The sequence below is a fragment of the Lichenostomus cassidix genome, chromosome 3 (assembly GCF_008360975.1).
Source record: "Lichenostomus cassidix isolate B80296 chromosome 3, HeHo_3.0, whole genome shotgun sequence".
NCBI classification, from domain to species: domain Eukaryota; kingdom Metazoa; phylum Chordata; class Aves; order Passeriformes; family Meliphagidae; genus Lichenostomus; species Lichenostomus cassidix.
In genome coordinates this window covers 14,061,315-14,089,081 of record NC_139483.1, presented here as the reverse complement: position 1 = coordinate 14,089,081, position 27,767 = coordinate 14,061,315, and the positions used below count along the sequence as shown (strand labels likewise).

Genomic DNA, 27,767 nt, shown 5'->3' with positions numbered 1-27,767 from the left:
ATATGCAGGGTTGGACAGAAAATATGCACCTGGAGAGGGAACAATCAACTTGACCAAAAGTTTCTTCTGAAGTCTGGAAAGTCTGGTTAATTTTTAGTCCAGACAAGGAGGCAAGAATAAGTTTCTCTTAAATTATCAACCTAGCTGGGTAGGTCAGGAACATTTGAAACCAACAAGGACTCAGTTTCTCACAGAAAGGACATTAGTATGCTAAATTTCTATAACCAATTTATATGTAATAAATATATGTTACTGAAATAGTTAATATACTAAACTTGTAAGTTTTTAATTGCAATTGTACTAAGTGAAAGATGGATTCATTAAATGGGAGGAGAAGAAGAATTTGACTTTTCAAAACAAGATACAGAAGTAATTCTTAATTAAGAGGAACTTTTGCAGAATTTGCTTGCTAATATAAAAGCAAAACAGTAAAGAGTTAAAATAAGTCTAGAAACAAGTGTTTTTCTATTTACAAATATTTGGTTGTAGCCAGATAGGAACTGACAGTTTCAGAAACTGGTAGGTTTCACTTTTGACAAAATAGTCATAGACAGTAAACGTTTTATAAAAAGGGCAATATACTGCAAATCATGTTAAGATCAATTTAAATATAGTCAGCAAGATAAACTGAATTAGTTAGTGTTGTAAAATGTTGAATGAGTTTTATAACTGCCTCTAGCAATATAGAATACTGTATCTTTATGTGAAATGCTCTTCAAATTGTATTTACAGTGGAAGTAATTTTAATAGTTCTAATCTGTTCTGTAGATACTATTTGTCAAAGTCAAATTATTTTAAGGCATTTTAAATGTCCATATCAGGGCTTTTTTTCTCTGATGCTTGAGTTTATATTGCACTGAATTATTTTGGAAGATAAAGTGATAGAAGAATTTACTGGGGAAGAATAGTCTTGTCTTGAAAATGTATACCAACAAAGAAAAAACGGGTTTATTCTTAGATATGCTGACTTTGATGAGGACATATGAGAAATTAATACCCTTCCCACTTGAAAACCATTACGAAGAGCTAATGTGGATGCTGGAAAAAATGGTTTCATTGAATGTTGTGCAGGAGTACCTGAAAATCTCAAGGACTCATTTTGGAGTATGTAGAAAATATTAGAAATTATTTCCAATTTCCTGGCATTTTGGAAAAACAGGTGGTATTGATCCTTTGATTCCCTCTCCTAAGAGGCTGTGTGTGTCCTGGGAGAAGGCAGAAGACTGTGCTGTTTACGGAAGATCCAATTTTTGTGGAAATACAGTTTTTCAAGGGCAGAATTTCAAGGATTTCAAGGGCAGAAGACTTCCTGGGATGGAATTGCAGAGGGAAGAGGTTGGGCTGAGGTTGTGGCACTTGCAGGGCTGCATGCTGGGGTGAGGATGGCAGGAGGAGCTGCCCACCCCTGTGCTCTGAGCATGGAGGCCTCAGGCTGGCATTGCTCAAGGAAGACCTTCAACGAGAGAAAAATGTAACAATTCACTGGCTTGCGAGTTACTGGGGAAATGATGGTGAAAAGTTTCGTGCTAGATTTGGCACTGGATTTTTAAAAATTAAGATGACAAACCCAGAGTTTTTTCAAAACCATGAACGGCCAGTGTTTCTCCTAGTGCAATTTGTGTAATGGTGTTAAGCTTACAGAAGAATTTATTTGTAGGGAAAATAGTACTGACCACTTCTAATGCAAATGCAGACAAAGCCGGAATAGTATTTCCCATGCGTAGAGCAAAGAGGTAGGCTTGCTTCACTTTCAGAGAAAACACAAAAAAAACTTTTCAGAGAACATAAATAAGACAAAAGAAAAGAATTTGCGCGCAGAGGGGAATGGATAAGAATAACTCAAGATAATAACCGGCAGCATTATACAGTTGCGTTAAGACATTTTCCAAGCCTCGTTCTGCATGTCCTCGGAGGATCTCCTCTCCCCGGAGGAGCTTTGCCCGTGCTGCCTTTGCCGGTTTGCCGGGATGCTCCCGCGGGATGCGCCGGGCGGAGCTTCTCCTGCCACCGCCCCCGGCCCGGCGGCTGCTGCTGCTGCTCCGCTCCCGGCGGCGGGAGAGCATGGCGGAGCGGCGGGGAGAGCAGCGGGTAAGGAGCCGGGAAAGACAGGGGAACGAGCGGGGAAGGAGCGGGGGACGAGAGGGAAACAAGCGGCTGTGCCTCGGGGGAGGCGGACCGGAGGAGCGGGGCCGGGGGGGATCCGTCCCGAGTGGAATTTTCCCGCTGGTTGAGGCGCAGCCCCGAAGTTGTGGCTTGAAACGGGCCGGTGGATGGGGCTCTTTTGTTTTGGTTTGAGAACGGGATACAGTTAACAAAAATATTTGGGTCCTTTTTCTTTTTTTAACTTCCTCTCCTCTTTCCTCCTCTTTCCTCCTCTTTCCTCCTCTTTCCTCCTCTTTCCTCCTCTTTCCTCCTCTTTCCTCCTCTTTCCTCCTCTTTCCTCCTCTTTCCTCCTCTTTCCTCCTCTTTCCTCCTCTTTCCTCCTCTTTCCTCCTCTTTCCTCCTCTTTCCTCCTCTCCCTTTCCTCGTCTTTTAGAGCAGAAGTGGAGAAAAGGGGATGGCTCTGCCCAGGGTTCCCGGGGATTTGGATCCCGGCGGAATTGGGGAGGGTTTGGGTGTTGGGCATCCTGCTGGATCACGTTCCCATGACTTTTGCATTTCTAGGGAGGAGACTGGGGCAAGCGAGGAGTGTTTTGATTTAATACTCGAAGTGAATTGAATTCCTGGAGCCTTGCTGGTGTTTTCTAGTGGTTCAGCTGCTGGTGTTGAAGTGTGCACGTAGGGTCTCGGTGTTGGAAAGCGCTGCTGCATTAATCCATGCCATAAATGCAGCCGGGGCGCAGGGCTTTGGGGAAACAGCCCTGTGGAGCGGATGCGGGAGGATGTGCTGCAGATGGTTAGGCTGCACTGACCATGTGAATCCCCAGTGCAGAGCTCGGGCTGGAGTTACAAGGATAGTGTAAATGAGGGGAAAAAACCCGTGGAAAGTATTCACTTTCTGGCTTTAGGTAAGTGCTCACTGAAGGGGGGCTTTGCTGGAAGGTTTCTTTAAAAGCGTAGCTGCTGCTCTGATACTTGGGGCAGATAAGTGTGCTGAGAAAACTGCTGACTAAGCTGTTTTATGGACCCAAGGGAAAGTTAGGTTACACAAATCTCTGCGTCCCTAGTGTTTTTTCTGTGAGGGGGCAAACCCGGAGTGGTTTCTCTGCAAACAGGACGTAGCTTTTTTTTTTTTTTTTTTTTGGAGAGTGGTAATGACTGACTGGGGAGGAGGGAACAGAATTTTGGAGCCTGAGGCTTTTAAATACGAGCTGTTCATTTTGCTGTTAACTCGCTCTGCCCTGTCTGGGGACTGAGACTCTTCTGGAGCTTTAAAAGAAGAAAAAGCAGTAGCCGAAGACAACACTTTCTGTTGCCTGGTTTTGTGCACTGAGAGCAACTTCAGGGAGAAAATACCATGAAAAGATTAGCTGCCTTCTTGCCTGTGTGTGTGAGTGGAGGAGAACTCAGCACTGATTTCTAAGCAGTTGTGTCTGAGCTCAGTAGTTTGCAGAGCAGGGAGTGTGGCCAGAGATTGTATTTACCTGATGCTGGAGCTGTAAATCACACCCCTGGGAAAGCCTGCCCGAAGGCAGCTAGGAGCTCCTTGCTTCATGCTCGGCTTTGATTGTTTTCCTTCTCCCTCATGAATATGTAACAAGTGTTGTTTTCTATCACTTTCAAAGCGGTTGGGGTTTGTAAGCTTAATGGCCCAGCTTGTTGATCTCTGAATAGCAAGCTGATGTGGGTTTGTAAGTTAATCTCTGTGTGGACATTAACCCAACATGAAATGCACTCATTTGCACAAACAGAGATGCACTGTGCTATCCTGGGCAGTGTTTGACTTGGGTTTGAGTAAACAAGATTCCCCTAGTCCACCACTGTTTTTCTTCTGTTTTTGATTGGTATAAATATAAGCTGACATCTCTGCTACAGAAAATGAGGCTGCCCACACATCTGTCTTAAAAGGCTTTTGGAGAGGAACCCAAATGAGGCTTTTTTTTGGTGTCTGTGTTAAGAATTATGCTTTCGGACACGACTGTCATCAGTTGCTATTAAAAATACCTCTATCCAAATAAACAAGGGTTCAACTGGCACACCTTCTCCTTAGTGCTAGTATTCCTGTAAGGCTTTAGGGCAGGGAGAAGGGGATTATCCTACAGTTGAGGTGAGAGTTGGTATGTCAGAAAGTCTTACTGACAGCAGTCAGGCAGTACTTTTCATGTTTAGAAGACCTCTGCAAATCTTATGTCATGGGTTAGACTCCAGGGAGGCAGTAGCACTTGTTTGTTGGGCACTAAAGAATGAGGTACTTTTAAAGGCAAATATAAAAACTGACTCAGAACCAAAACTAAATTCAAAACAAGGGGGACTACTATGTTGCTCAGTGAATTTGCTAAATACAGTATTTCTGTTAGCTTCCCTACCTTTTATTTTTCACTCTGTGATTAGTAGCAAGAGTTTGAAGTGTTCCTCTGTGCTGTGTATTCTTTGTGGCATTCCAGCCCTCCCTTCCCTTGGACACTGCAAACACTAGCAGAGAACCAGACTTAGACTTCTTTCTGACCACAGGCAGCTTAATATTTTGATATGTGATCTGTGTGCCAAAGCATTCAGACTTTTTTTTTTTTCCCTTTAATCTGGAGGGCAGCTTAATCCTAACAAAAAAAGGCTGTTGCTATTACAGAAGTGGGACAGCCACCCACCCATAACTCCATTCCTGCTGCTTCTTAGCCCATTATAAATCTCTATCTCTGCCCAGGGGGAGAAGAGAGGGAGAGGTTTGGGATGTTAAAGTATTTGCCAGAGCCCTCTGCAGAGTTGTCGTGACCAGAGCACTTCTGTGGGATGTGTGTGTGTTCCTAATAATAACATGTTTCCTAAACACAGTTAAAAATTGCTTCAGTAGATGCAGTAAGATTCCATTAACTTAGTGACCTGCAGAAGTGCTGCAAATAAAAATAGATTTATTTTCCTGTCTCTTCTAGGCCAGAGCTTTTTTTTTTTTTAATTAAATAAGTCAACAAATCTTCTGTACAGTAAAATGTCAGCTGGTGTCAATAAACTGTTTACATGAGTCCCTGCTGTCCCTTGGCTCTCCAAACTCTGCCTGTGGAGTGTAAGTTCTGCCATCACTACTGTGATGCTGAAAAGGAGTGAGATTCAGAGGACAGAGCAGGACTAGCCCAATGAACTAAATGTGAGTGGGTCTTGTGGGGAGGTGTGTTGTACATGAGAGGAACATGTGGGTGCACAGTGAAGTGAATTAAAAATCATTTACCTGTGTTATCTAAGCAGACAATGAGAAGAAATTAAGTGCAACAGCACAGATCAAAAACCAACCTCCAGCTAGAAAACATTTAAGAAGGATCACAGGTTTGCAATGAGCACTTTCCAGCATTAAAAAAACAAAGTAGTTTTCACAATACGAAGCTACAAGTAATTGTTTTGCTTTGAGAAGATGCAATCACATCTTGCACCACACTTTGAGTCACATCTTGCACACAAGTGATGTGTCTTAGAAGGCACTGAGATATCCAGAAAGGAAGAGGATAAAAACACTGAGTAGTTAATACTGATTTTATCAGGCTTTTTTTACTTCTAGGAAAAGTGAGCTTTTTTCTGTTAAAGATGTTCACTAAAACATAGAGAACCATTTTGTGGTTCTTAGCATTTAATCCAGTTCTAATCTGAGCTAGTAAGGGTGTTCCTACTGTCTTCGATAGCAGACTGTGTCCTCCTGAGGGTTTTCCCAGCCATCCCATTTGCCAGCAAGTGGAACACAAGCAGGGATACACCCTGTCCTGCCTTCTCCACTGCCAGCCTGGAGCCCAAAGAGGCACAGAACCACTTGTGCTCCTAGACATGTGTTAGTGAGACCTGGGACAGTCTGTCACCTTCTGAGGCAGGAAATCTGCCCCCTAAACAAGAAAACGCTGGACATCCCAGATGGAACTCTGCTGGGTGTCATCTGGAGGAACTGACTGAGAAGGTAGAACTGATGTACCCAAGAAAGATGCTCAGACTTGTGTTTGAGTTCTGCTGTTTGCTATTCTTACACATATGGCAGAGATAAATGTGTTTTTTACCACCCTGGTTACATTAAAAGGAAAAACAAACAGGTTATAAGTGCACCTGTATGTGGCTTTTCCTTCTGTACCAGAATTGTGCAGAGTTTGTGGTGTAAGATGTTATTCCATGTTCCTGAAATGAAAAAGTTACATGTGGCTGTGGATTGGGAAACTGTTTTTTATGTTCAGAAGTGTTTGTTTCAAGCCTGTGATCCTTGGATGTTTTGTAGCTGTAGTCTGATTTTTGCCTGACTTCTTTCTCCATGCTGTCATATTCGCTGATTCACATGTTCTGTAATGTGTCTGTGGGCTGAGTGACAGCAGCTGCTGCAGGACCTGCTGCAAGTCACCTCAGAGTTCCCCTCAGGTGACACAGGTGGCCTTTAGGGTAAGAGGACCACTGTTGTTTTTTGCAGCTTCAGGTCTCCATTCCATATCTTTCCCAATGACTCTTGGATCTCTATTTAAGTTTATTTATTTATTTAGTTTATTCTGTTTAGTTTATGTTATCCCATTTGAAAATTATGTTCCTGACAACAAGCTCTGCAAAATATCCTTGAGGGCAATGGCAGTGCAGATCCCTGGTGTTGCCATGATTTTTAAAAATCTCTCAATTCCAGTAGAAAATACCTTTGGTTTGTCTCCATAAAATCACACGGGCACTTCCAGTAAAATGTCTCTAGGTTTTTCTGCCTTGATTTCTATTCCCCACTAAGGAAACAGTGCAGGACAAAGCTGATGTGAGTCACCCGTGGTGATGTGAGTGCTGGAGCGGGGTGAGGAGGGTGTGGGAATCGCAGCTCACAGTGTATGGGAAGTGGCTGAAGCTGATGCTGTTACACACAAGACCAGTCATGCATGAGGTTTTGTTGTCTTTTCGAGGCAGCTTTGGAATGACTTCACATCTGAGTGTTAGGGAAGGTCTCCCAGAATGGATCTGGACATGAAAAGGAGGTTGTTTTTTTTTTTACAGTGTGTAACAGCTGAGGCTTGAGTGATTATTTGTGGCAAAGATGGGAGTTGTTTTGAGTAGCTGTGCTAAATTTTCATATAAACTGGAAGGCTCTCACCATGCAACCTCCTCCTGTTGTCAGCAAGAAGAGCTGCTTCTTTGGGGGAGACCAACTTCAGCTGCAGGCTTGAACAGTTACCAGAGATGTGAATCTGGCTGCTTGTCTTTCATTTTCCATTTGGCAGCTTCCCATCGGTTTTCCCTCCTGTGTGAATCTCCTATCTGCTCACAGCCTTTAAAGCATGAGGTGTGACTCTGAGAGGCAGAGGAGGTGGGATTTCCTCAGGCCTCTGCTGTGCAGTGCCTGTAGGATCTCTCCTGGGCTGGATTCAGGATGCTCTCCTAGTATGCAGGGACTGTCAGTGCTGTCCCCATTGGTCCTTGACCTTGTGGTGGGAAGTCCCCCACGCCCCAAACTGTGACACCATCCTCACTAGAGAGTGCTTCAGCCTCTGCCCAACCCTTTTCCCTATCAAGGAAAGTAGGTGTTGTCTTTGCTTAGAAGCAGTGAGTGATGTGTGTTGCACTGATGCCCTTAAAAATGTCAGTTTTCTCAGGCTTGTGCCTGCAAGTGCCAACCGCCTGATCTGTAATCCCCTGTGACCAAGGCAGGAACGAGCAACAGCGAGAGGTGTTTGCAAGAGCTGGGCTTCCCTTTGCTCTGGGGATGTGCATGCTGTCGAGAGCTGAAAGCTTTAATTCCTCCAGCTCTCGGGGCCAAGAGTGAGGAACTCCAAATTAAACAGATTAGCTGCAAGCTCTGAACTTCTCCCAGCTGTGCCTATGCCCCAGAGAGCGAGAGATGTAAATAAAAAGGCACATTGCACTTTGAAGTCGATGTATTTTTGCCTATTACACCAGTTCCTTGTTTTTTTAAAATGAGTAATGCAGTGGGAGGCTTAAACCATATCCCAAAAATGAGAAAATGCCAAGAAATTGCTATTTCCCATAAGTTGTGGCTTTTGCTTGTGTTTATTTCAGAAGTACAGACTGGATAACTTTTTTATGTGTATCTAGGGTAGAAGAAGCAGAGTTAAATAGAAATGCAGCCATATGTAGTATCAAAGTAAAATTTGAGGTAAATCATCATAAATCAAGCAGTATTTTATGCAGAAGTTGTGCTTCAAGTTTTTTTGCAGACTTGAGTAATAACCAAAGCAGTGACACAAAGAATATGGCTGCAAAGCACAGAGATAAATCTGCCATGTTTTACTTGGATATCACAAGGGCTTAGAAACATTTAGGGTATTTTATATACCATATGTGCTTTATTGCTTAAACTGCAGAGAATTTGTACTTCCCTTCGAGACTACTGCACTCTATGGCAAAATGCTTGAGGAATTTTCTGTATTTATACTAGAAACAGTAACAACTCATATGGTTTGGTTATGGGACAGCTTCACCACAGCCTGCACAGGATGCAGAGCTTTGCATTAAATTTCTAAATGGCCTGTATGCAACAGACAGCCTTGTTCCTGGAAATAAAATTGATGTGTAGCAGTGTATGGGGTCCATAGTTTTTCTGGAAGGGTGGAAATAAAATGACCAGGCTTTGTCCACAAACACAGCAGCTCATGTGAAGAGCTCAGCTTATTTTGAAGGGATTATTTAACTCTTTTGTCACTCTGTGTGTAGATAAATCTGGGGTTGTTTTTTGAGCTTGAAGCAATTAATGAGGGTGATATTTACTCAGTAAAGCCCTGCTGAACAAGTGGCACACATGAGGTACATGCTTGGGTGTTACAAAGAGATTTTGTTCAGAGGATGTGTAGTTTAACAGTTTTGAAGCCCTGCTGGTCTCTGGAGCTAGACAGGCAATAAGAAATGTATTTAAAAAATTACCCTTTTCGTTGTGTTGGGAATGTGAGCTCTGTCTATTAAACACTGCATTTACTTGCTTTATGCTTTGCAGAAGGGAGGTGTTTCCCTGATGCTCCTCATTAGCTGACCCTGTGCTACTCCAGTATTTTAAAAGAGGACCTTTGTGTTTAAGTCAGAAGGGGATGTGTTTGGGGACAGTGATGTGTCAGTATCCTCATCCTGCAGAGGACCCAGGTGGATCTGGATTAAAAATACCAACGCCAATACCTTGAGTTACAGCTCAGAGTGAGTAGGGAGTTACCATTAGTGTTCAGTGTAGGAAGAGGTAACAATATCCCTCAGCAAGGCACAAAACTTGAGCCGTATTTTTGCTGCAGATTTGCTCTGGGATTTCTGAAGCAACAAAGGACCCAGCAAGGGCTACAGCCTATGAAATCTCTCAGTAATAAGATAGGGTTTCTCTTCCTTCTATCCTCAAGGTATTAAAATGAAGAAATTTAGCTGCAGCTATGGTTCATTAAATGCTGAGGGGCTGCGTTAATCTGATAAATGGGGAAATTGTTTTCAGGCAGAAGAGGATGAATTGAGATGAGTTGCCAGCTTTTGGGTTCATTGGAAATAATGCATCTAGGATCAACTGGTATTTCAGCCAGCTTCTTTTATTGGCAGTTTCGGTATTCTAAAAATGGTATTTCCTGCCTCATATCTGACCAAGATACCACACGTGCTTGTAATTCAAATGTTAGAGGCCACATAACATCTGTGTGATCAATGGTAACTTGTATCAGTTTCCTTTTACCCAAAGCATTTGGGTTACATTTATGTGGGTCCCATGGGGGACCTTTACCTTTTGGAAGCAAAACACATCCATCCTTAAGCCTGAATTTACTTCAATTTCAAGGAAGACCATCCAGAAGGAATTTGGAGCACGGTTTAGGACAAACTAGAACTTGAAAGCATTACTTTATTGCATTGTGCAGATGTAAACGAATCAGAGAACAAGAGTGACGGAAAGCAGCATAAGACTGGTTTTATTTATTTATTTTTTCAATACTAGATGAATGGTGCTATCCTTAACACAGAAAAGGTTGCATTTCCTTTTATTAGCATGACATTATACAAGTAGCCTGTAAAAATCCATTTGGGCTTTTTTATTTTTTTCTCTCCAATCCTGGTAGTCAGTTTTGGGGATCAGTGAGCAATATTGGAGGAACCCCTATTTATTTGAGCACTTCTTGCATGTGTGTATTTGCTCTCATATTTTCTTTTAAAAAACTCCCACATAACTGCAAGAGCAACAAAAGGTGAAAGCTACAGCCTCTGACAGGTACACTGAGGGTGTTGTGGCTGCAGAGGAAAGGTTTGGGAAGGTGGTTTTCTTCATTGACACTTATTGACTGAAGTTGAATGTTTGGCAGGTGGAGTTCAAACATCTTGTTCAAACATTGTTTTGTAACAGGAAAAAACCTGCCAAATAACCTGCAACATCCCATTTTAAAAAGTCAATAGTAACAGACACTGGGGAAAAAAATACCCCAAGCATCTGGGAATAATAAAGGATGCTGAAAAACTCAATTTCTAACAAGAAGGGGAAGCAGTCTGCAAATGTGTTCTTTATTGCAAACACCCCATTTTACGATTTCTTTTCCACTGGTGCATCTCAGTGCTGTGTGCTCTGCCCCTTGAGCATGGCTGTGGTCACACTGGAGGGTTGTGGCATCATCCCCAGAGCCCCTCCGCAGCAAAAAGCTTCTCTCCCATCCACAGCATGTGTTTTTCTCTCTCTGGCCGTCACTTATCTTTGGTAAATTCCAGAGGAGTTTTTAATGGCAGCCTTTGAGGCTGTTTCCTTATGCTCTCTTGTCTACCAGGCTGCCCCAGTGTCCCGGCTGTTCCAGGAAAAAGCCACGCCCTGCATTAGCATCACATAAGCTGCTCTTAACAAATGAGGCTTTGAAAACAGGGCAGCAGACTAGATCTAGAAATAATTAATGCTGAAAGAGCCATGGTGGCAACCAGAGGGAGAGGAGGAGAAGGGTGTGATATGGGCGGAAAAAATGATGACCAAGTCAGAGAGCAAATAGCTGTGATTTTTCTTTCCATTGCTGCACTTTATTATGATGAAGTGACTGTGTGGGTGAAGATACACTGGTAGTTGTGTGTGTCTGAGCTATGATAGTAATTTGTACTTGTTTGCTCCTTTTCTCTCACTCTTTCTGGAAGTGGTGTGTAGAGTGCTTATAAAATAACTAGCATAGTGCAAATATTTTTCTGAACAAAAAGGTCAAGAGTTCAAAAACTAATGAAGGGCTCCTCCATTGCCAGCTCTCTGTTGCTCAGCCTCAGAGTAAGCAGGCTGTGCCATGCTTTATGGCACTTTCCTACCAGCTACAAACTGCCCCAGAAATAATGGAGAAATGGTAAAAATAATGACTTGCAGCACAAGATTTCGCTTGGCTGAACTGTGGCACGTCTAGAAGTGAACTGTTCTCTAAATGCTACAGATAAAGAATGTCTTCTACAGTTATGTGATTCTGTAGCGCTGTGCAATTAAACAGCCTGACTGAGGCTGGCTGTGCACGGAGGGCAATAGCTCTGAGCCATCATTAGCTGACCTTAATTAACAGAGTAATGTACATGCAGGTGGTTTTTGTCTATATGAACTCTGCCTTCCTTGTGCTGTCAGGCAAATGTGAATGTGTTCTGACAGAACAAGAGTAACTTTCTATTAAATGAAGGATGTTTGTATGTGCCCCATGGTGTTGCATTGTACTCCATTCCTCCTCAGGCATTGGCAATTTTTTGCTTGCTCCCTCATCAGGCAGGAGCAGTGGGGAGGAAAAGCTTTGGGGACAACATGCCCTGCATAAGGATGCAATGAGCATTTAAATTTCAGGGCACAATTTAAAACCACGAAGGCAAGATTAATGATTTGCTGGTTGCAGTCCTGCTCCGATGGCATCCAGCTGAGTCCTTTACCAAAGACACTTTGTTTGATGAAGTGTAGTTTATTAATTGGTTTAAAGACCTGTCCTTTTTCCAGGCCACCAGCCAATTCGGTGCTTGGCAGATGTGAGTGTTGTTACTTGGCCTTGACTTGTGTTTCATCAGCATTTTGTCTGCGGTGGAGGCTTGTAGTCTACTCTTCAGCCCTAGCTAATCCTTAGGGCTAATTTCTTGTTTATAAGTTTAATGCCTTCCCAATGTTTCCTTCTAACACATCCAGTCTCTAAGAGCCTAAGTCTGGGTTGAAGGAATTATGTAAAGGGATTCCTGCCCAGGTCTGGCAGGCATCCAGGTTTTGCCCTGATGGCAGCAGCATGTGTACCTTTACCATCAGCACTAAGTTGCTACAGCTTTCCATGAAAAAATAATCCCCTCTCTCCCTCCTGATTCTGTTTTTGGAAACAGTGACACCATTCTTAGCAAAATGCTATTTTGTTTAATGGGGGAAGCAGGGGAAACCACCCCGAGCAGATGCCTAGTATGGAGAATCTCTGTCCATATTCCAAATTATACATAAGCTGTATAGTGTTATGTTGTATAGTATGAAGCTGAAAGTATTATGCAAGCAGTCCTATGCTGCTGTGGGGCATTCTGCTCTGTCTGATTGAGAACCTCTGTACATCAGATGCTCTGAACAGCTCATAGAGCTTAGAACTCCCTTCAATCCCCAACCTGGGAGAGCACTGGGGATTCGTGGGCAGTTTATCTGTTTCTACACAGCTGTCTCAGATTATACATGTAAAACAAAATACACTGGATTTGTGAACTGCTTGCAGATTTGAGCTTTGTGTGATTTGAGTTTGATTTGAATCGTTTGTTGTTTCTTCACAGATGGCTTGCGGGTGATGCGTTGTGCAAGTGCCTCGGGTTTCTCCTACAAGATGTGTTCCCCAAATCCAGCAAATTGGGTCACCTTTGATGACGAGCCTCTCTTCCAGTCACCTCAGAAATTGGTTGATAATCAGAGCAGTTGCAAAGCAAATGGCCTTAAACTCAATCTGTCCAGTGTTCATGAGTCTTCAAGCAGGTCATCCTCTACAGGCAGCACTCCACTCTCATCTCCTGTGGTTGATTTCTACCTGAGCCCTGGGCCTCCCAGCAACTCTCCGCTTACTACACCTACCAGAGACTACCCAGGAAACCCGTGCTTTCCAAAATCTGGGGTTCACACGCTTTATCCCATCCCTGAATGGCCATCACATGTTAACCCTCCTCCATCGCCCGGGATTTGCTCATCCCTAGCCTTGCAGAAACCGAGCAGCCTTCCTTTGAGCCCCTCACCTAATGAACATCCAGGTAAGACTTTGGTCTCCAAATCAACAGATGATGGAAGTCCTAACCCACCAGGCACCTGTGAGGAGCTGGCTCCAGGACCCTTCCCGTACTTCCAAAGTGACTGTGCTTTTTCCAGTCCTTTTTGGAAGGAAGGATGCTCCCTCAGCATGTCGCCAGCTAACGTTAGCATGCACAGGAAGGACAAAGTGCTTGACAGGAGCAGGTGTCATCCTAAAGATAAAGAAACTTGTCATGATCAGAAAAGCCTCAACCAGGGCTCCTTCAGTTACATCTGTCAGAGGCTTGAACACCTGCAAGCTGACAGCTGTGAGGCTGTGGAAAACCCACCCATCTCCAGCAGCCATGCATGGCACAAGCTCTCCCCCACCATCCCACGCAGCCTTTTCAGGAGCCGGAAATCCGATGGGTGGCCATTCATGCTGAGGATTCCTGAAAAGAAGAACATGATGTCATCTCGGCAGTGGGGCCCTATTTACCTGAGTGTCCTGGCTGGAGGGGTGCTGCAGATGTATTATGAGAAGGGCCTGGAGAAACCTTTCAAGGAATTCCAGCTGCAGCCGCAGTGTAAGCTGTCTGAACCCAAGCTGGAGAGCTACAATGTCTCAGGAAAAATCCACACTGTGAAGATCGAGTGCGTGTCTTACACGGAGAAGAGGAGGTACCATCCCAAAGTAGAAGTGATCCACGAGCCAGAGGTGGAGCAGATGTTAAAGCTGGGCACCACAGACTATAATGACTTCACCGATTTCCTCGTGACGGTCGAGGAGGAGCTCATGAAACTTCCTGCTGTTCCTAGACAAAAGAGGAATTATGAAGAGCAAGAAATGACTCTGGAAATAGTGGATAACTTTTGGGGAAAGGTCACTAAGGCAGAAGGAAAACTCGTGGAAAGCGCGGTCATCACGCACATTTACTGCCTGTGTTTTGTGAATGGAGGTGCTGAGTGTTTTCTAACCCTGAATGACCTGGAGCTCCAGAAGAGGGATGAGCGTTACTTTGAGAAGGAGCAGGAGAAGAAGTGGATTGATATTCTCGACTGCCATTTCCATAACTGTGTCAAAGCACAGGAATTTGAGCAGTCACGGATTATTAAGTTTACACCCCCAGATGCCTGCAGGCTGGAACTGATGCGTTTCAGGACACACTACAACGGGCAAGACCTTCCCTTTTCTGTGAAGGCTGCAGTAGTGGTTCAGGGGGCATACGTTGAACTTCAGGCTTTCATAAACATGTCTTCAACTGCTCTGACTCCGACACGTTTACCTTCTGTGAAACACTGTGAAAATGTTATGATACGCTTTCCCGTTCCCACACAGTGGATCAAAGCACTTTGGACCATGAACCTGCAAAGGCAGAAGTCCCTAAAAGCAAAAATGAATAGGAGAGCGTGCCTTGGGGCTTTGCATGAGGTTGAATCTGATCCTGTAATCCAAGTCTCGGTTGGAACAGCAAAATACGAGAGTGCCTACAGGGCTGTGGTGTGGAAGATTGACGGGCTTCCAGATAAAAATTCAAGTAAATTATCTGTGCTATGAAGTAATGGGCTTGGGTGTGTCTTCACTGGGCTTATGCTTGTGTTCCTCCATCAGCTGTCGTGGTTTGGGTTGTTATCTGTGGGATGCTGTTGGTAGAAGCTGGAGTAATCTTTTAGGAAAAAAAGAATATAGCCTTATTAATGTTTTTAAAAAATGTTTTTCTAATTTATCTATTTGATGGACTTTCAGCCATTTAAAGTGTGCAGTATCATGAAAGTGGATCTCATAATTCTCAGTGAACCTCAAATCTTTAGAAAGACAGAGGGAAAGGTTTATGCATCCTGTGTACCAGCTGGGCAGTGGGTGGGATGGGAAGCAGAAGCTGGTTGATAAAATGACTTGTTCACCCAATATCACACAGTTAATAGAGGAGGTGGTATTGTCACTGTTGTGTCTTGGCTTTCTAGCATCATTTCAGAAATGGTAGGTATGATACAGAGCTAGAAGGTGCTGTGGTTCAATTTGCTCTAGGAAGACAATTGTGCTTTTGCAAAGGCTGATTTCTTTTACGTCTTTCATGGGTTTGTGCACTGAGATTGTACCTTCATGGCAAAAACTGCACTGACAAAAAATGCCTCCCACTTTATTCCTGTTTCTTTCTGGTGGTGGTATTTCTTTGAAAACTTGTAGCAGTCAAAGCAGCTATGTTTTTAATTGCACACGTGGAAATAGTTAGATACCTTAACTTAAAGGAGAAATTAGTTAAAAAAAAAAAGTTATCAATATTTGCGTTTAAAATTCCAATTTTTAGTCATGTTACCAGTACCTTTCTAAAGACACAGTACTTTTCTAAAGGCATAAAAGTTCTCGAGGAATACAGTATCCTGCTTCAAGTTCTGTAGAGTAAAGGCATTTGATCCTCTCCTTGATCCTTTGCATTATGTGTACCTGAGGCTTTGGGAATCTGTGTAAGACAAGGGCACCTGTTAAAGCATTTCATGCAAATTATCTGTAAAATCTGTACTTTTAAAAAGGAGTTAAGTGTGTGTTACTAACAAAGGTATTGTCCTAGTCTTGTATTATCCCAACCTTCTGGGCTAATTGCCTCTTTAAAATGTCCAGAAAAGGTTTTATCGTTTTAAGTCCTGGTTTCAGGTATTCTACTAGTAAGGCAGGACTAGTGGTGGGGGAAGAGAAATGGCAGAGAGAAGGAAGATAAAGGGAGACAGCAAAGAAGCAAGGGCTGGGGAGACTGGAAAATGGACAGGGAGGGCAGAGCAGTTGATGGAGAGGTGTAGGAGAACTAGTAGGCAGAAGAAGATTCTTCGGGTCTTCAAAATCTATGTCCTGTGCTCCAGGATTCAGAGATTTGCACTGTGTTGCTGTGACCCATGTTTTTTCCCAAGGCTTACAGGTCTGTTTGCGTAGCTTTTAGTATTCTTTGCTATTTAATGTAGGTTTGCTTCTGTAAAATCAAGTCAGCAGTTTAGGCAGTTTTAAAGAAGATTATAAATCCTCCAAAGTCGCTGCATTTCTTTCACCTGAAGATTTGTTCTGCAGAGTTAACTTCAGATTTAAGTTGTTTGGAAATAAGAACTGCTTTTTTTGTGGCATTCTACAGCTTTACATTATTTTCTACCAGTAGCTTAAACTTTTGACATTTGAATAATTCCTCTAGCTGAGATCTGCAGAATCATTTGTCTCTGTGAATTGTTCATGCATTTGAAAAAACATTTGGTAGTAATACTGCCCAGTCAAATTTTAAACCTCTTTATCAAGTGCTCTGTACACAGTTAAGAGTTTAAAAATAGAGTTGTCCCAAGGCTTGCCAAAAGTCTGGAGACAGTCAAACTAATAGAAGTATGTAAACTTTCATAATCTGTTTACCGCAGGCGGAAAAATATGCCGAGGATTTTGCTTTCAAAAAGCCTTTGTCCAAGGCTTCTTAAAAAAAAAAAAAAAAAAAGGGAGAAGGAAAAGTTGCTTACAGTTATATTGTGGCTCCATTTATAGACATTGAAATATGTTAATAACCACTGGATTCTACTAAAGCATTTTCTTGGAAAAATGCTGGCCAAGTGAAGTTGAGAGGAGCTGCAAGAAACACCAGACTTTTAAAAGCTCCCTATGCCTACTCAGATATACAGATGGCGAGTCTGCAGTCATAATTTCAGCAGTATTAAAAAAAAAAAAAAAGAAAAAGAACAATAGAATTTCTGCAGATTGGGTCTATGTTTGTAAGGAAATGCAGAACATGTTATGATTTTAGCATGGTACTGGGGCCAGTCTTTGCAGAAGGAGTGTCAGCTGTGACAGGGAGAAGGGGAGAAGCCATGTTAGCTGCTTCCCAGGGAGAGAGCAGACTGCAGAGCACTGTGCTTCAACCACTTGCTGTGTAAATTTGAGCCTGGTGGTGTTTCCTGCTAGGACACCTCCATCCTTGAGCCACTGTGTAAAGCAACAGTTCTTCAGCTGATTATTTCTTCTTTCATTCTGCGTCATGGAGCCACTCTGAGGAAGCAAGCTGGAGCTAGTGGAGCTTGTGGCTGCTGGCAGTCCTGTTACTGCCTTTATCATCTATGCATGGATGTGGCTGTGGGAGGTGATGTCTTTCCCAGCAACCATCACGTGCTGCTTTTCATACTTTCTGAACTGCCCAGGGGGAAACTCAAAGCCATGAGTTTGCCAGGTGGGCTCCATCCCTGCCAGTGCCAGTCCTTCTGGCACTGCTGTGAACTGCTGCTTGGTGCTGGTGCTGTCCCACTCCTCTTTTTCCTAAGCACTTCTCCCAGCAGGTCAGATAAATGTCCCCATTTAGACATAGCTGCAGGAGTTAGTAACTTCTAACAATCCTAATGTAAATCTGTTCTTAGGAATTGTTTATGTCTTCATGTTCAAAATAAGACTTTTAGAACTGGACTTATTTGGGCAAAAATAGAATTATTATATAACTAAAATAACCAGTACATTATTTTGGCTTAAACTGCTTTGCTTCATGAGCCTTTCTCAGATCCAGGTAGCTTGAATGATACTTTCACAGGTGAATAAGGGCTAAACAGTGTTAGTAAGTGCAAAGTTAGATTATTAATTGCTTTTTAAATGCTATGTGAAGGCTAAATGATGTTTGGAATCTGGTTTCATAGTTTTACTGATCTTTTGTTTGTTTTGGCTTTTTTGTTGGTATTCTTTGGAGAAAGAGAGCAAGAATTTGGAATGTTTTTAGGAAACAAGAGCCAGATTTTCAGATTAGGGCAGACTGAAATCTCATAATTCACAGAAGTCTTAACAAGTTGCATAGACACCTAAACTGCAGGGTTTCTGTCTCCTGAGTTAGATAGTAAAAGCTCACTTATCTTCCTAAATTATCACGCTACTTTTCAGGAGTGTTTAGATTTCATTGGTCCAGGTGGTCCTGTCTCCAGGATGCCTGATGGGACACATTTTGGATATGTCACCTTGCATATGTCAGGGCTCTGAATATGTCACCTTAGCACACTGTGCCTGCTCCAACCCACCTGTCTTCCTACAGCACCAGCTTTTCTCTCCTTCCAGCCAACATCTGGCTTTTTCAGCATTACAGTTTCTTTTGCAAACGGATCTTCTACACACAGCCTCTCCTTCTTCTAACTCCAGTGTGACACAAGGCCTGGGAAGCAGTGGTTTCCTGGAGCAGAGATGACAAGAATTGCTCAGTTTTAGGTGAAAACTAAGGTGATGTTCACAGTCTTCCAAAGTGTTGGTCAGTCACTTTGTCATCTGACAGCCAATGGGAAGAAGTTGCTCCATGTTCCCAGCACAGCCCAGCTGTGGCAGAAGAATTTCTCCACAAGTGAAGGGGTGAGTACATTTTTCTGACATTAGTGTTGGTACAAGAGACAGATGGGCTGGGGGAACTCTGTGTTTTAGGAATAGGCAAAAAGGTCCAATGGAGGCTTCTCCAGAGGACCCAAGGCATTAGCCTTTTCCAAATCCCAAACCTGTTGTCTCTGCCTTTGCAGGTTACCACCTAAGGGAAAGAAAGCACCCCAGAATTCACTGCATCCCAACACCAAGACCACCTCATGGGTGTGGGTCAGCTGGAATATAAACCCAGAGGTTGCTTTAAGTGCTGGATGGTCCTGAATCACAACTATGCCATGTCTAGCAGGAAAACCTTCAGCAGCAGACCAAGAGGTGTGGCCTGTTTATGCCTGGACTCAAGGACATCTATTATACAATATTTACCATCTGATATCTGCCCAGGAGAATTCCAAGTAGTGATTATTTCTGGATTCCATTTCTCAGAAGACAAAATAATTTGCTAGACAATTCCCATTGCTATTTGTTTCTTCATATGCCTTCCACCCCAAAAAGCCCAGGAAGATGCTGAATTTGATCTCCAGAAGCCCTTAGATCTGTGCTGGTTGCCATCGACCACAAACGAACTCCAAACAACAAACCCTTTTTCCTCAGATCCTAGATTAACCATAGCCCCAGAGGCAGAGTGCCTTTTCCCTAGCCAAGGCTTGCCATGGCATCTTGGTGCTGCAGCTCCTGCTGTCCTTCCTCCCCAGGATGCTTCCCTTGTGGCTGACACTGTGCAGTCTGTGCAGCCCAACCCAGCAAACAGCACAAAGACCAGGTGAAGTCAGTGTATTCTCGAGCTGCATCCTGGCACCACCACAGGAGAGTGGAGCAGGTCCTGGGAATCCAAAAGAGCACAGTTCAGATGGGATGACATCCTGCAGTTTGGCTCTGGAACAGGGTGCTCCTTATGGTGTCCTGTTGCTGTTGCCACAGCTATTGCTGTGATGATTCAAGGATGGAGAGGCTCACACCAACAGGGGCTCATTCCACCATGTCCAGGCAGTCTGGAAGAGGGACTGTGGACCAAGAGAGTGTTAGTGCAGGAGAAATGGGCTTGGACACAGCAAGAGGTGACCAGCAGCAGATCATGGACATGGCTCACATCACAGAGATGCAGGGATGTGCCTGTGCCTGGGTACATGAGTGAGGAAACACCATCTCCTCCTCACATTTGTTCCGTGCTCCAGCTTCCTTCTCAAGAGGTTGGCTGGTGGCTGTAATCCTTATTTCTTCTTTGTTCCCTCCTCTATTTCCATAATAAAGTCCCTGATGTCACATTTTTACTGGTCTCTGTGTTTTGTGTTATTATCCTGAGACTTTGGCCATGTGCTGTGTGGCCCTGGCATGGCACTCCTTGCAGACTGGGGATCTTTGTGCTCCAGGTCACGCAGGACTCTCTCCTCAGGTGTGCCCAGAGGTGTGAGTAATGTTATAGGGAAAACCTGCAGCACAGACAGGCGCCCAGCCCAAGGCTCCTAGGGGAGATGGAGATGTAGCTTTTTAATTTATTTTTGCCTTACAAAACACCTGTGAGCCAGTGAATGTGGAATATTACCATGATTTTTCCCATGGGATGGATAAAGCTCGGTTTATGTTAACTCCATCTTTAGTGTTTCCTTCATTCTGATATGAAATTGATTCCTGTCACCAGAGGAAGCCAGTGCATAAAGAATGGGACATTTTTTCCTGAACTTGGAGATTCCATTCAGTGTAATGGATGAAAACCAAATATACACTGCCAGGCTTGCTTTTGATGAAATACAGCCAATCCTTTCCCTGCTTTTTTTGTTTTTCCCTCCTGCCTGCAGCCAAAGCAGAGTTAGTTGCCTATGCTGATGAATAAAATCCTGGAGAGAGGGAGAAATGCAGAATTGCTACGTTTTGCCCTGAAGAATTTGGAGAGGATTCTTTTCATTATATGAAATTGTATTACCCTGCTTTCACACGCATAGTGAGTCTGCTGACTCCAGTTGCTTTGGGAAGTGGGTTTTCACCTTGGTGTTGTGTGTGCCGGGAGAAGTGCTTGACCTTATCATTGCCACATGTAAGAAATGCTAAAATAAGTGATCCTTAGGATCATCCCTAGGATGATTAGAGTAGTTCAAAATATGCTGCACAAATCCTTCATGACTCTGCTTTATACTGCAGAGTATTTATTTTAGCAGTGGTTTTTTTTTTGGGTTTTTTTTTTGGCAGAAATGGGCTATGTTCTTTTCCAAGCTAAATAGGGACTCCAGGTAGCCCTTATCCTGGCAGGTGGGATGTATCTTGTTTGAGCAGCACTCTGAGCTGCACCTTTATCTTCCTGCTGTGGACATACTGTAATGAATGATGGTACACAAGATAGCTGCAGTACTTGAAATAAGCACTGCAGTAAAATTTCAACAGAAAAGAGCTCTGGAAAGGGGGGTTGTTGGACACAGGGCAGCATCTCTGCCTTGGCTACACTGGGACCTTTCAGTTTTAATTTTTCTATGAGAGTAAGAAATGCATTTTTAATGGAAAACTGAGATTCCATCAAATAATCTGAATTTAGCAACAAAGCGCTTAGTTTGTAATATTCTTCTCTTGATGAAAAGCTGAAAAGATCTGGTAAATCTTGTGTAAACTAATTTGTAAAATTGCAATGACTGTGACAAGTGTGCTGCAGCAGACAAAATTGAATAGGGAGCCACCTTATGCCCAAGTAGCAAAAGATCATAGAATAATCTATGTATCATAACAACAGCTTTGTGTTTATTAAAGATAAAGCTGTGCTGTTTCTCTAGGAGACAAACCTTACTCTGTAAACAAAGAAATGAGAATTCAGTAATGGTGTGATGGTTTTCTCTTTCTTTTCAAAGGTTTGGATCATCCACACAGCCTGTCTTACAAACTGGAACTTGGATCAGACCAGGAGATACCCTCTGACTGGTATCCTTTTGCCACTGTCGAGTTTGTTGTTCATGACAGCTGTGCCTCAGGAACAGAAGTGAAGTCCCTGGGCATAGAGAGCGATCTCCAGCCCCAGAAACACGTGGTTCAGAAAGCTTTTTACAATTGCCAGGTATTCTCAGGGCTATGCTTTCCATGTTTTCCTCCTCTTCTTCCTCCCCCTCCCCCATACAGTATTTGGAAAGCAGATGTGTTTTGTATTCTGAACATATTTTGCATGTACTTTTGATAGTGACTTTGAGCAAAAGAATCATTAAAGAATAATTCCTTGTCTGATCAAAGGTGAAGCTGAAAAATAGAACTGTGAATGCAGCTTTGCTTTTCCTCAGTTGAGCTATTTTTGGGAGTAGTGGTTTTGAAAACTGTTGTGTCTGGAAATATTTTGATTTTGTGTCAAAGCTTTTTTCTATGCCATTGCTGCAGTTCATGCTTTCAGTGTCCAATTATTTGCTAATTCTACCTGCTGCTTTTTGTTTTCTACCTACAGGTTGAAATTGAAAAGAAGTGGATTAGGCTTGATGGAGAAGACCCAGATAAGGCTGGCAACTGCCTAATGCAATGAAAGAGGACAGGAGGCACCATCATAGGATATTAGTAGGAATCAATTTACATAGGAAATTCTATTGTTAGAAGAAGCGCAGTGACCTAGTTTAGGGTAAACATGGTCATTGAATTTTTTTTTTAGTGCTTACGGGTTTGAGTCTGCAAATCAGGACTCATTTGACTGGCCTGCATTCAAGTAAACTTCCTGTCATGGCAGTCCTGGTATGAGGAAGGTCTCCTTGTCAGAGCTGCAGGATGTGAGCACTTCATTGACTGATTCTAATATATTGTTTTCCTGTTGTGGATCGGTGACTTGGGAATGATCTCATACTCAACACTGAAACCTAATGGCACTGCTCAAAAGGTTCATGTCACTTGGACACATAATATGTGGTAATAAAAACTTCCAGAGTGCTTATGTGTAGACCAGCACCTGTGTAAGGTCCAGCAGGACCAATTACATCTTTTAGTGTTGTTTGAAAACTAAAGTCCCTCATGTTTCTGCTCCCCTTGATGTTTGTGAACACAAGAAGTCCAAATAATACTCTCCACAAGAGCCTTAATTAATGAGCTGGAAAGTGGGTGATTTCATTGGTAAAAAGGGCCCTCTGCAGTAATACTTTTTATTGTTCTGTGGCTGCAACTGTTTCCTCCTCAGCACTTTATAGTTTCACTCAAAGTAATCTCTTGGGCAAAAAAACCCATATGGCAGATGTGATTGAAGTTTCTGTGCCCAGCATTTGACAGTTCTTTTTCACTGCTGTAGCAAATGAGGTAAGGGGTGGATTTTCAGCGAGTGTAAATCAGTCCAAGCCCATTTCATCTCATGAGGCTTTGAGAATTTACACCTGAGGAGGTTTTCCCCCACAAGCTGGAGAAAAGACTGGTTGCTGCTGTTTGCTCTGTGTCTTCTTTAGGATGCCAGTTCCAGATGTTGGTATGGAAACTGCAGGAGCTGTGGCTTTGAGTAACTTTTAAGACATGCATGGGAAGGGAGATGTTTTCATGCTACTGGCTCCAAAGGCATTTTCCATGGGGAAATAATGCAGGAATGAACTGTCACAAGAGACATGAAGCTGTGATGCTTCACCAGGCAGCCTGAGCTACTAATCACTAATGTCAATGTGTTAACTGTGTTTTCAACAAACCATTGGCCTTTAGGGAAAGGCTCTAATGCTTCCCTTCAGCCGTTGTCCCCTTTTTCATTTTCGGCAGGCTGTAATTCCAGGTCTGAAAAAATACGATAAATTTAAAAAATGCTCATGAAACCTTGTGGGTTTTTTTTTTTTTTTTTTTTTGGCTGTAGTTTTCCTAGTATTATCCTTACTTCAAACTAAAATTAGTGGAGAACAAAAATATAGTAATGCACTGCCTCACTTTATGTTTTGTACAGCTTGTAACTGTTTATATGAACACTGTGTAAAAATACAGATAAATGGTTTTCCCCAAAAGTAGAAATATGTGGGATATACACTGAGAAAATTACCAGTCTGAGGAAACAGAAGACCATAATATGAACCTAGTTCATCACAATAAACTTTTCCCCCCATTCGGAAGCTGAGAATGAAATAGGTAATAGATTCTATAGTAAGTCCTGAGGGCGGGTTTTTTATGGGTATTGCATTGCCAAAGCCCCAGATAGACTATTATGCTATTTGGGCTTCTCTATATATCCCTTTTTATTAGCAGATTATATTGTTATAAATCTAAGCAAGCATTGGACTGTAGTAGAGATCCAAATATGTCTCAGCTGTTGCATCCTCCATCTGTGTTTTGACTCAAGAAGCCATTAGCACCTTCAAGTCATGTTTGGTGTGTTTTATTAATATTTAATTTTGGTTTATATTCTGCTCAGCTGAACTAAGGGGCACAGTGTGCACCAGGACAAAGTGTTTATACTTGGCAACATGGCAAGCTCTGCAGATTGCTGAAGTCCATGGTTGTACTACAGCTATGACATTTATTAACCTCATTGCTCAGCGAGGTAGAGGAAGCAAAATATGTGTTGCAAATACCTGCAGTTACCTTTGTCTGAGGCTGTTTTGATTGGAATTAATATAGCTAATTCAGTAAACCTATTAACAGTGGTTGCCCTCCAAAGCCTGTCTCGCCCAGCTGGCCCCTATTTTTCTGTTTTTAAGAAGGAGGAACATGAATATCTCCATTCCATCTCTCTTTCACCTTAGGATCTCCATTCACAGCACTCACATCCTGGGCATTGGCTGTCTGGTGGTGTTACAGGTCCTGCAGAAGCAGTGGCTGCTTTTCTCCTCTCAGGTGTCTGCTGTGTCTCGGGATGTGTTTAAGGAGCCTGTGTAGTATTGACCCTTCAAGATACAGCTATTGTTTGGAGTGAGTGGCCTAAATAATGAATGACCACCTTACAAGTCACCATTCCTGCTAGTGAGTTGTATTAAGGTGTTATGATGCAAATGATCATTCAGATTTATTGAACTCCTTAACATAAAAAGGTCAAGCTACAGCTTTATCTGTGTTGCAAACTCTTGGATTTTCATCTGAGGCTTGCAAGACTCGCTGTTAACTTTAATCAGAATTAAATCAGGATCACAGGGAATTAATTCCATAGAAATATTACTACACTGAAAGGTACTCTGTTTAATACATGGCTTTCAGTTTAAACTTGACAATTAGTGCAGCCTAAGGCTGAATAATTGCCCTGTTCAGTCTCACACTGAGGTTTATATACCTTGATGTCAGAATATTTAAAAATAGGCTGCAGTCTAATGAAAGTAAGTTTGGGTTGTCTGACTTTCCCGCCCCCCATCAAATTCTAACTTCCTTTTCTTTTGCAACATGTCAAACCAGAAACACCCAGGCTTCCCATTCCTTCTGCATTGTCTTGAGCATAACCTACTGAACAAATATTCTTAACTTTAAGACTAATTTCTAACATTTTCCATGAATGTTACAGCAGCTGATAGTGAGTAAACATATGGGCTTTGAATTCTTTAGAAATCTGGGCTATAAGTAATCTAATTGTAATTTTGGGGAGGGGAGTGGAGATGAGGAACAGTTGCTGTAAGCTGTTGTGATGCTCAGTGTCCAGCTAGCAGAAGGACTGGAGCTTTAAATAACCCATGAGGTATTGGCATCATGTGAGGAGCCAGGTTTCACACGTCTGATCTCTGCTTCCCGTGGCGAGCGCCTGCAGTCACTGAAATGCTTCCAACTGTCTGGGTCACTTAAGATGCTGACATTTTGCTAACATTTATTTCAGGGCAGTATTTAGGTATTATCTCTGTTTCCTTCACAAAGGACCAGCAGGGTTTGGGGTATTTTATATTTAAAACAGAAATCGATGAGAACAACTATTTTTATAGTGTGTTTGCCTTACTTATCAAGTGTCGCATTTGCTGAAACCGACAAACTTTATCTTTGCATTCATCTTTCTCATACTAATTGTATTACTCCAGGTAAATGGTACTTGATGTAATTTTGGATTCAAACACCCATTGAAGTCAATGGAAGTCTTTTAACTGACAAAATGGGATCTGCATCAAAGTCTCTAAGAATAAAAGAGAGGCAAAAAAAGAAGAAGAAAGGAATAGTGGTCATGGTCTGTAGATGATTTTTTATGTTAGTGAGTAAGAAACCTGCAATGCCTGCTTATTTCAACCAGAAGAGAGCACAAAAGATAGGAAAAGAGGTATTACTGGATGTCACAGCTGAAGCTTTGCAGTGACAGGGGACAGTGATTCTGCTGCCCCTGGGTAGCAGCTCTTGAGAAATGAAGATGATGATGCACTCCATTGAACTTGATATCAAGCCACTGTCATCCTTATGCTCCTCGCTTTGTTTTCCTCCAGATTCTGTATTAATTGTCCAAAAGTATTTTACATCTGAACAGGTTTTCACATGTTGCTTTTGGCTGTGTTTATTTTACCTATCAGACTTCTTAGCTGCAATATTGGTGTCCATACTTCTGTTTTGCATTTATTTGTCTTTTTGTTACTTAACACAGTAACTAACTGCTGCAGTTAGTAGTTCTTAGCAATAATTTTGATAACTCTGAAGCAGTGCTGTTACTCCTAATGGAAACTATAATTTTATTTGGGTCTTTTGTCAGTATAAGTATAAACAGATCATGCTGATAATCTTGTAATAACATTTTGTAGATTGCATATTGATTAAAAAAATAAAGTTGTATTTCAAACTAGTAGTTTCTTGTCCCCTCACTGGAAATTTATCAAGCTAGTTTTGAATTTACTGTAATTAACTGGTTGATCTTGATCATCAGGTATTGCAGCTCATTAGAAAGAACAGTTCTGCTCTGAGAGTGGGGAAGATCACTCCTCATATTTGATAAAGCTGGTTGCAGAAAGCTCAGCTCTGCACTGCATTACATTTATCACAGAATGGTTTGGGTTGGAAGGGACCTTGAAGGTTATCCAGTTCCAATCCCCCTGCCATGGGGAGGGACAATTTTCACTAGACCAGGTTGTGCAAAGTCCCATCCAACCTTTTACACTTCCAGGGCTGGGGCATCCACAGCTTCTCTGGGCAACATGTGCCAGTGCCTCACCACCCTCAGAGCAAAGAATTTCTTCCTAACATGTAATCCAAATGTGCCCTCTTTCAGTTTAAAGTCATTCCCCCTTGTCCTATCACTGTACTCTTGTAACAGCTTTTTGTAGCCCCCTTTAGGTACTGGAAGGTGCTCTAAGGTCTCCCTGGAGCCTTTCTCTTCTCCAGGCTGAAAAACTGCAGCTATCTCAGCCTGTCTTCTCAGGAGAGATGGTCCAGTCCTCTGAGCATCTCCATGGCCACCCTCTGGACCTGCTCCAGCAGATCCATGTCCATCTTTTGGTGGGGGCCCCAGAGCTGAATGCAGCACTTGGGGTGGGGTCTCTTTTCTGCCTTATTTTCATAGTAGTAGTAACCCAAAGAATGCCATGGTTTTTCCTATTGAGTGCTCCCTCTGGTCTCTCTGGGATATTTGAATATAACGTAGCGACAACTGTTTAAGACTTCCACAAATTTCTAAGCCTGTTTTGTTACTAGGGAAACAGTAACACCTCTGTGGGGAAATATGGGAATGAGGCAAGAGGTTTATGAGGCAGCATTCAAAGAATGGGTTTAAAGAATAAAATAACCGTGCCACTTGTCCTCCTATGCTTCTGTGTCTGTAGCAAAGCAATCAGCTATTCTGGGAAACACTGGGAAATAGAGTTAACATCCATTTTCACTTCAGTGGTGTGCTATCCTTCAGTGAGCACCTGCAAATGGAAAGCAGATATCCAGCAAAAGTATAGTCCCCTTACAGAGTTTAAACATTTTGCAATGTTTAAAAGTATCAGTGAGCAATATGATTCAGGGACATGAAAAAGTGGGATGGCAAATTGCTAGAATACAAGTGAAAACATGAAAACATTTATTTTGGGACAGCTTCCTAGTGTTTGCAATGCCTTGTATGTGCTATTTTACAGCACTGTTCTTTCTTTAGCAAAAACAACCTGTAATTTTTTTTACAATAACAAGCATAACATGTTGTAAGTGGCGCTCATGATTCCTGCTGAAGCCTTACTGGTAAAAATAAAAGAAAAGCACTGGCTCAAAATTCTGCTTTGCCATCCCAACTCCCAGTGCGAAACAAAACCCAGCAGTGAAACAGGGAGAATTTAAAGCAAGAATTTAGGTATTAGCCTGGTGATATCCAGAGGTAGGCCATCACTGTAACCTTCATTGACTGCTATATAGGAAGGG

The 27,767-nt window shown here is 42.5% G+C and overlaps 1 protein-coding gene across 4 annotated transcripts; it reads left to right on the top strand.

Annotated features, from left to right (window-relative positions):
• The first annotated feature begins 1,960 nt into the window (after positions 1–1,960).
• Positions 1,961–26,220, top strand: STON1 (stonin 1). 4 transcript variants are annotated; one of them, XM_085054584.1, is made up of 4 exons: positions 1,961–2,088; positions 12,781–14,760; positions 21,410–21,612; positions 21,988–26,220. In XM_085054584.1, exons 1-4 carry the CDS (start codon positions 1,968–1,970, stop codon positions 22,060–22,062), a joined length of 2,379 nt encoding a protein of 792 aa, XP_084910710.1. In that variant the 5' UTR covers positions 1,961–1,967; the 3' UTR covers positions 22,063–26,220. The 4 variants fall into 4 exon arrangements, 3 of the variants coding, with proteins under 3 accessions (XP_084910710.1, XP_084910712.1, XP_084910711.1); XM_085054585.1 differs by lacking the exon at positions 1,961–2,088 and adding an exon at positions 2,767–3,008; XR_014850672.1 differs by lacking the exons at positions 21,410–21,612; positions 21,988–26,220 and adding an exon at positions 18,719–19,849 and having other exon boundaries at positions 12,781–18,557.
• The last annotated feature ends 1,547 nt before the right edge of the window (positions 26,221–27,767 follow it).

Bases quoted from the DNA above. Each gene is read 5' to 3' on its own strand.
- STON1 (XM_085054584.1), top strand. From the start codon at position 1,968: ATGCTCCCGCGGGATGCGCCGGGCGGAGCTTCTCCTGCCACCGCCCCC. The intron at 2,089-12,780 runs GTAAGGAGCCGG...GTTTCTTCACAG, and splicing joins AGCGGCGGGGAGAGCAGCGG to ATGGCTTGCGGGTGATGCGT. The intron at 21,613-21,987 runs GTATTCTCAGGG...TTCTACCTACAG, and splicing joins AAGCTTTTTACAATTGCCAG to GTTGAAATTGAAAAGAAGTG.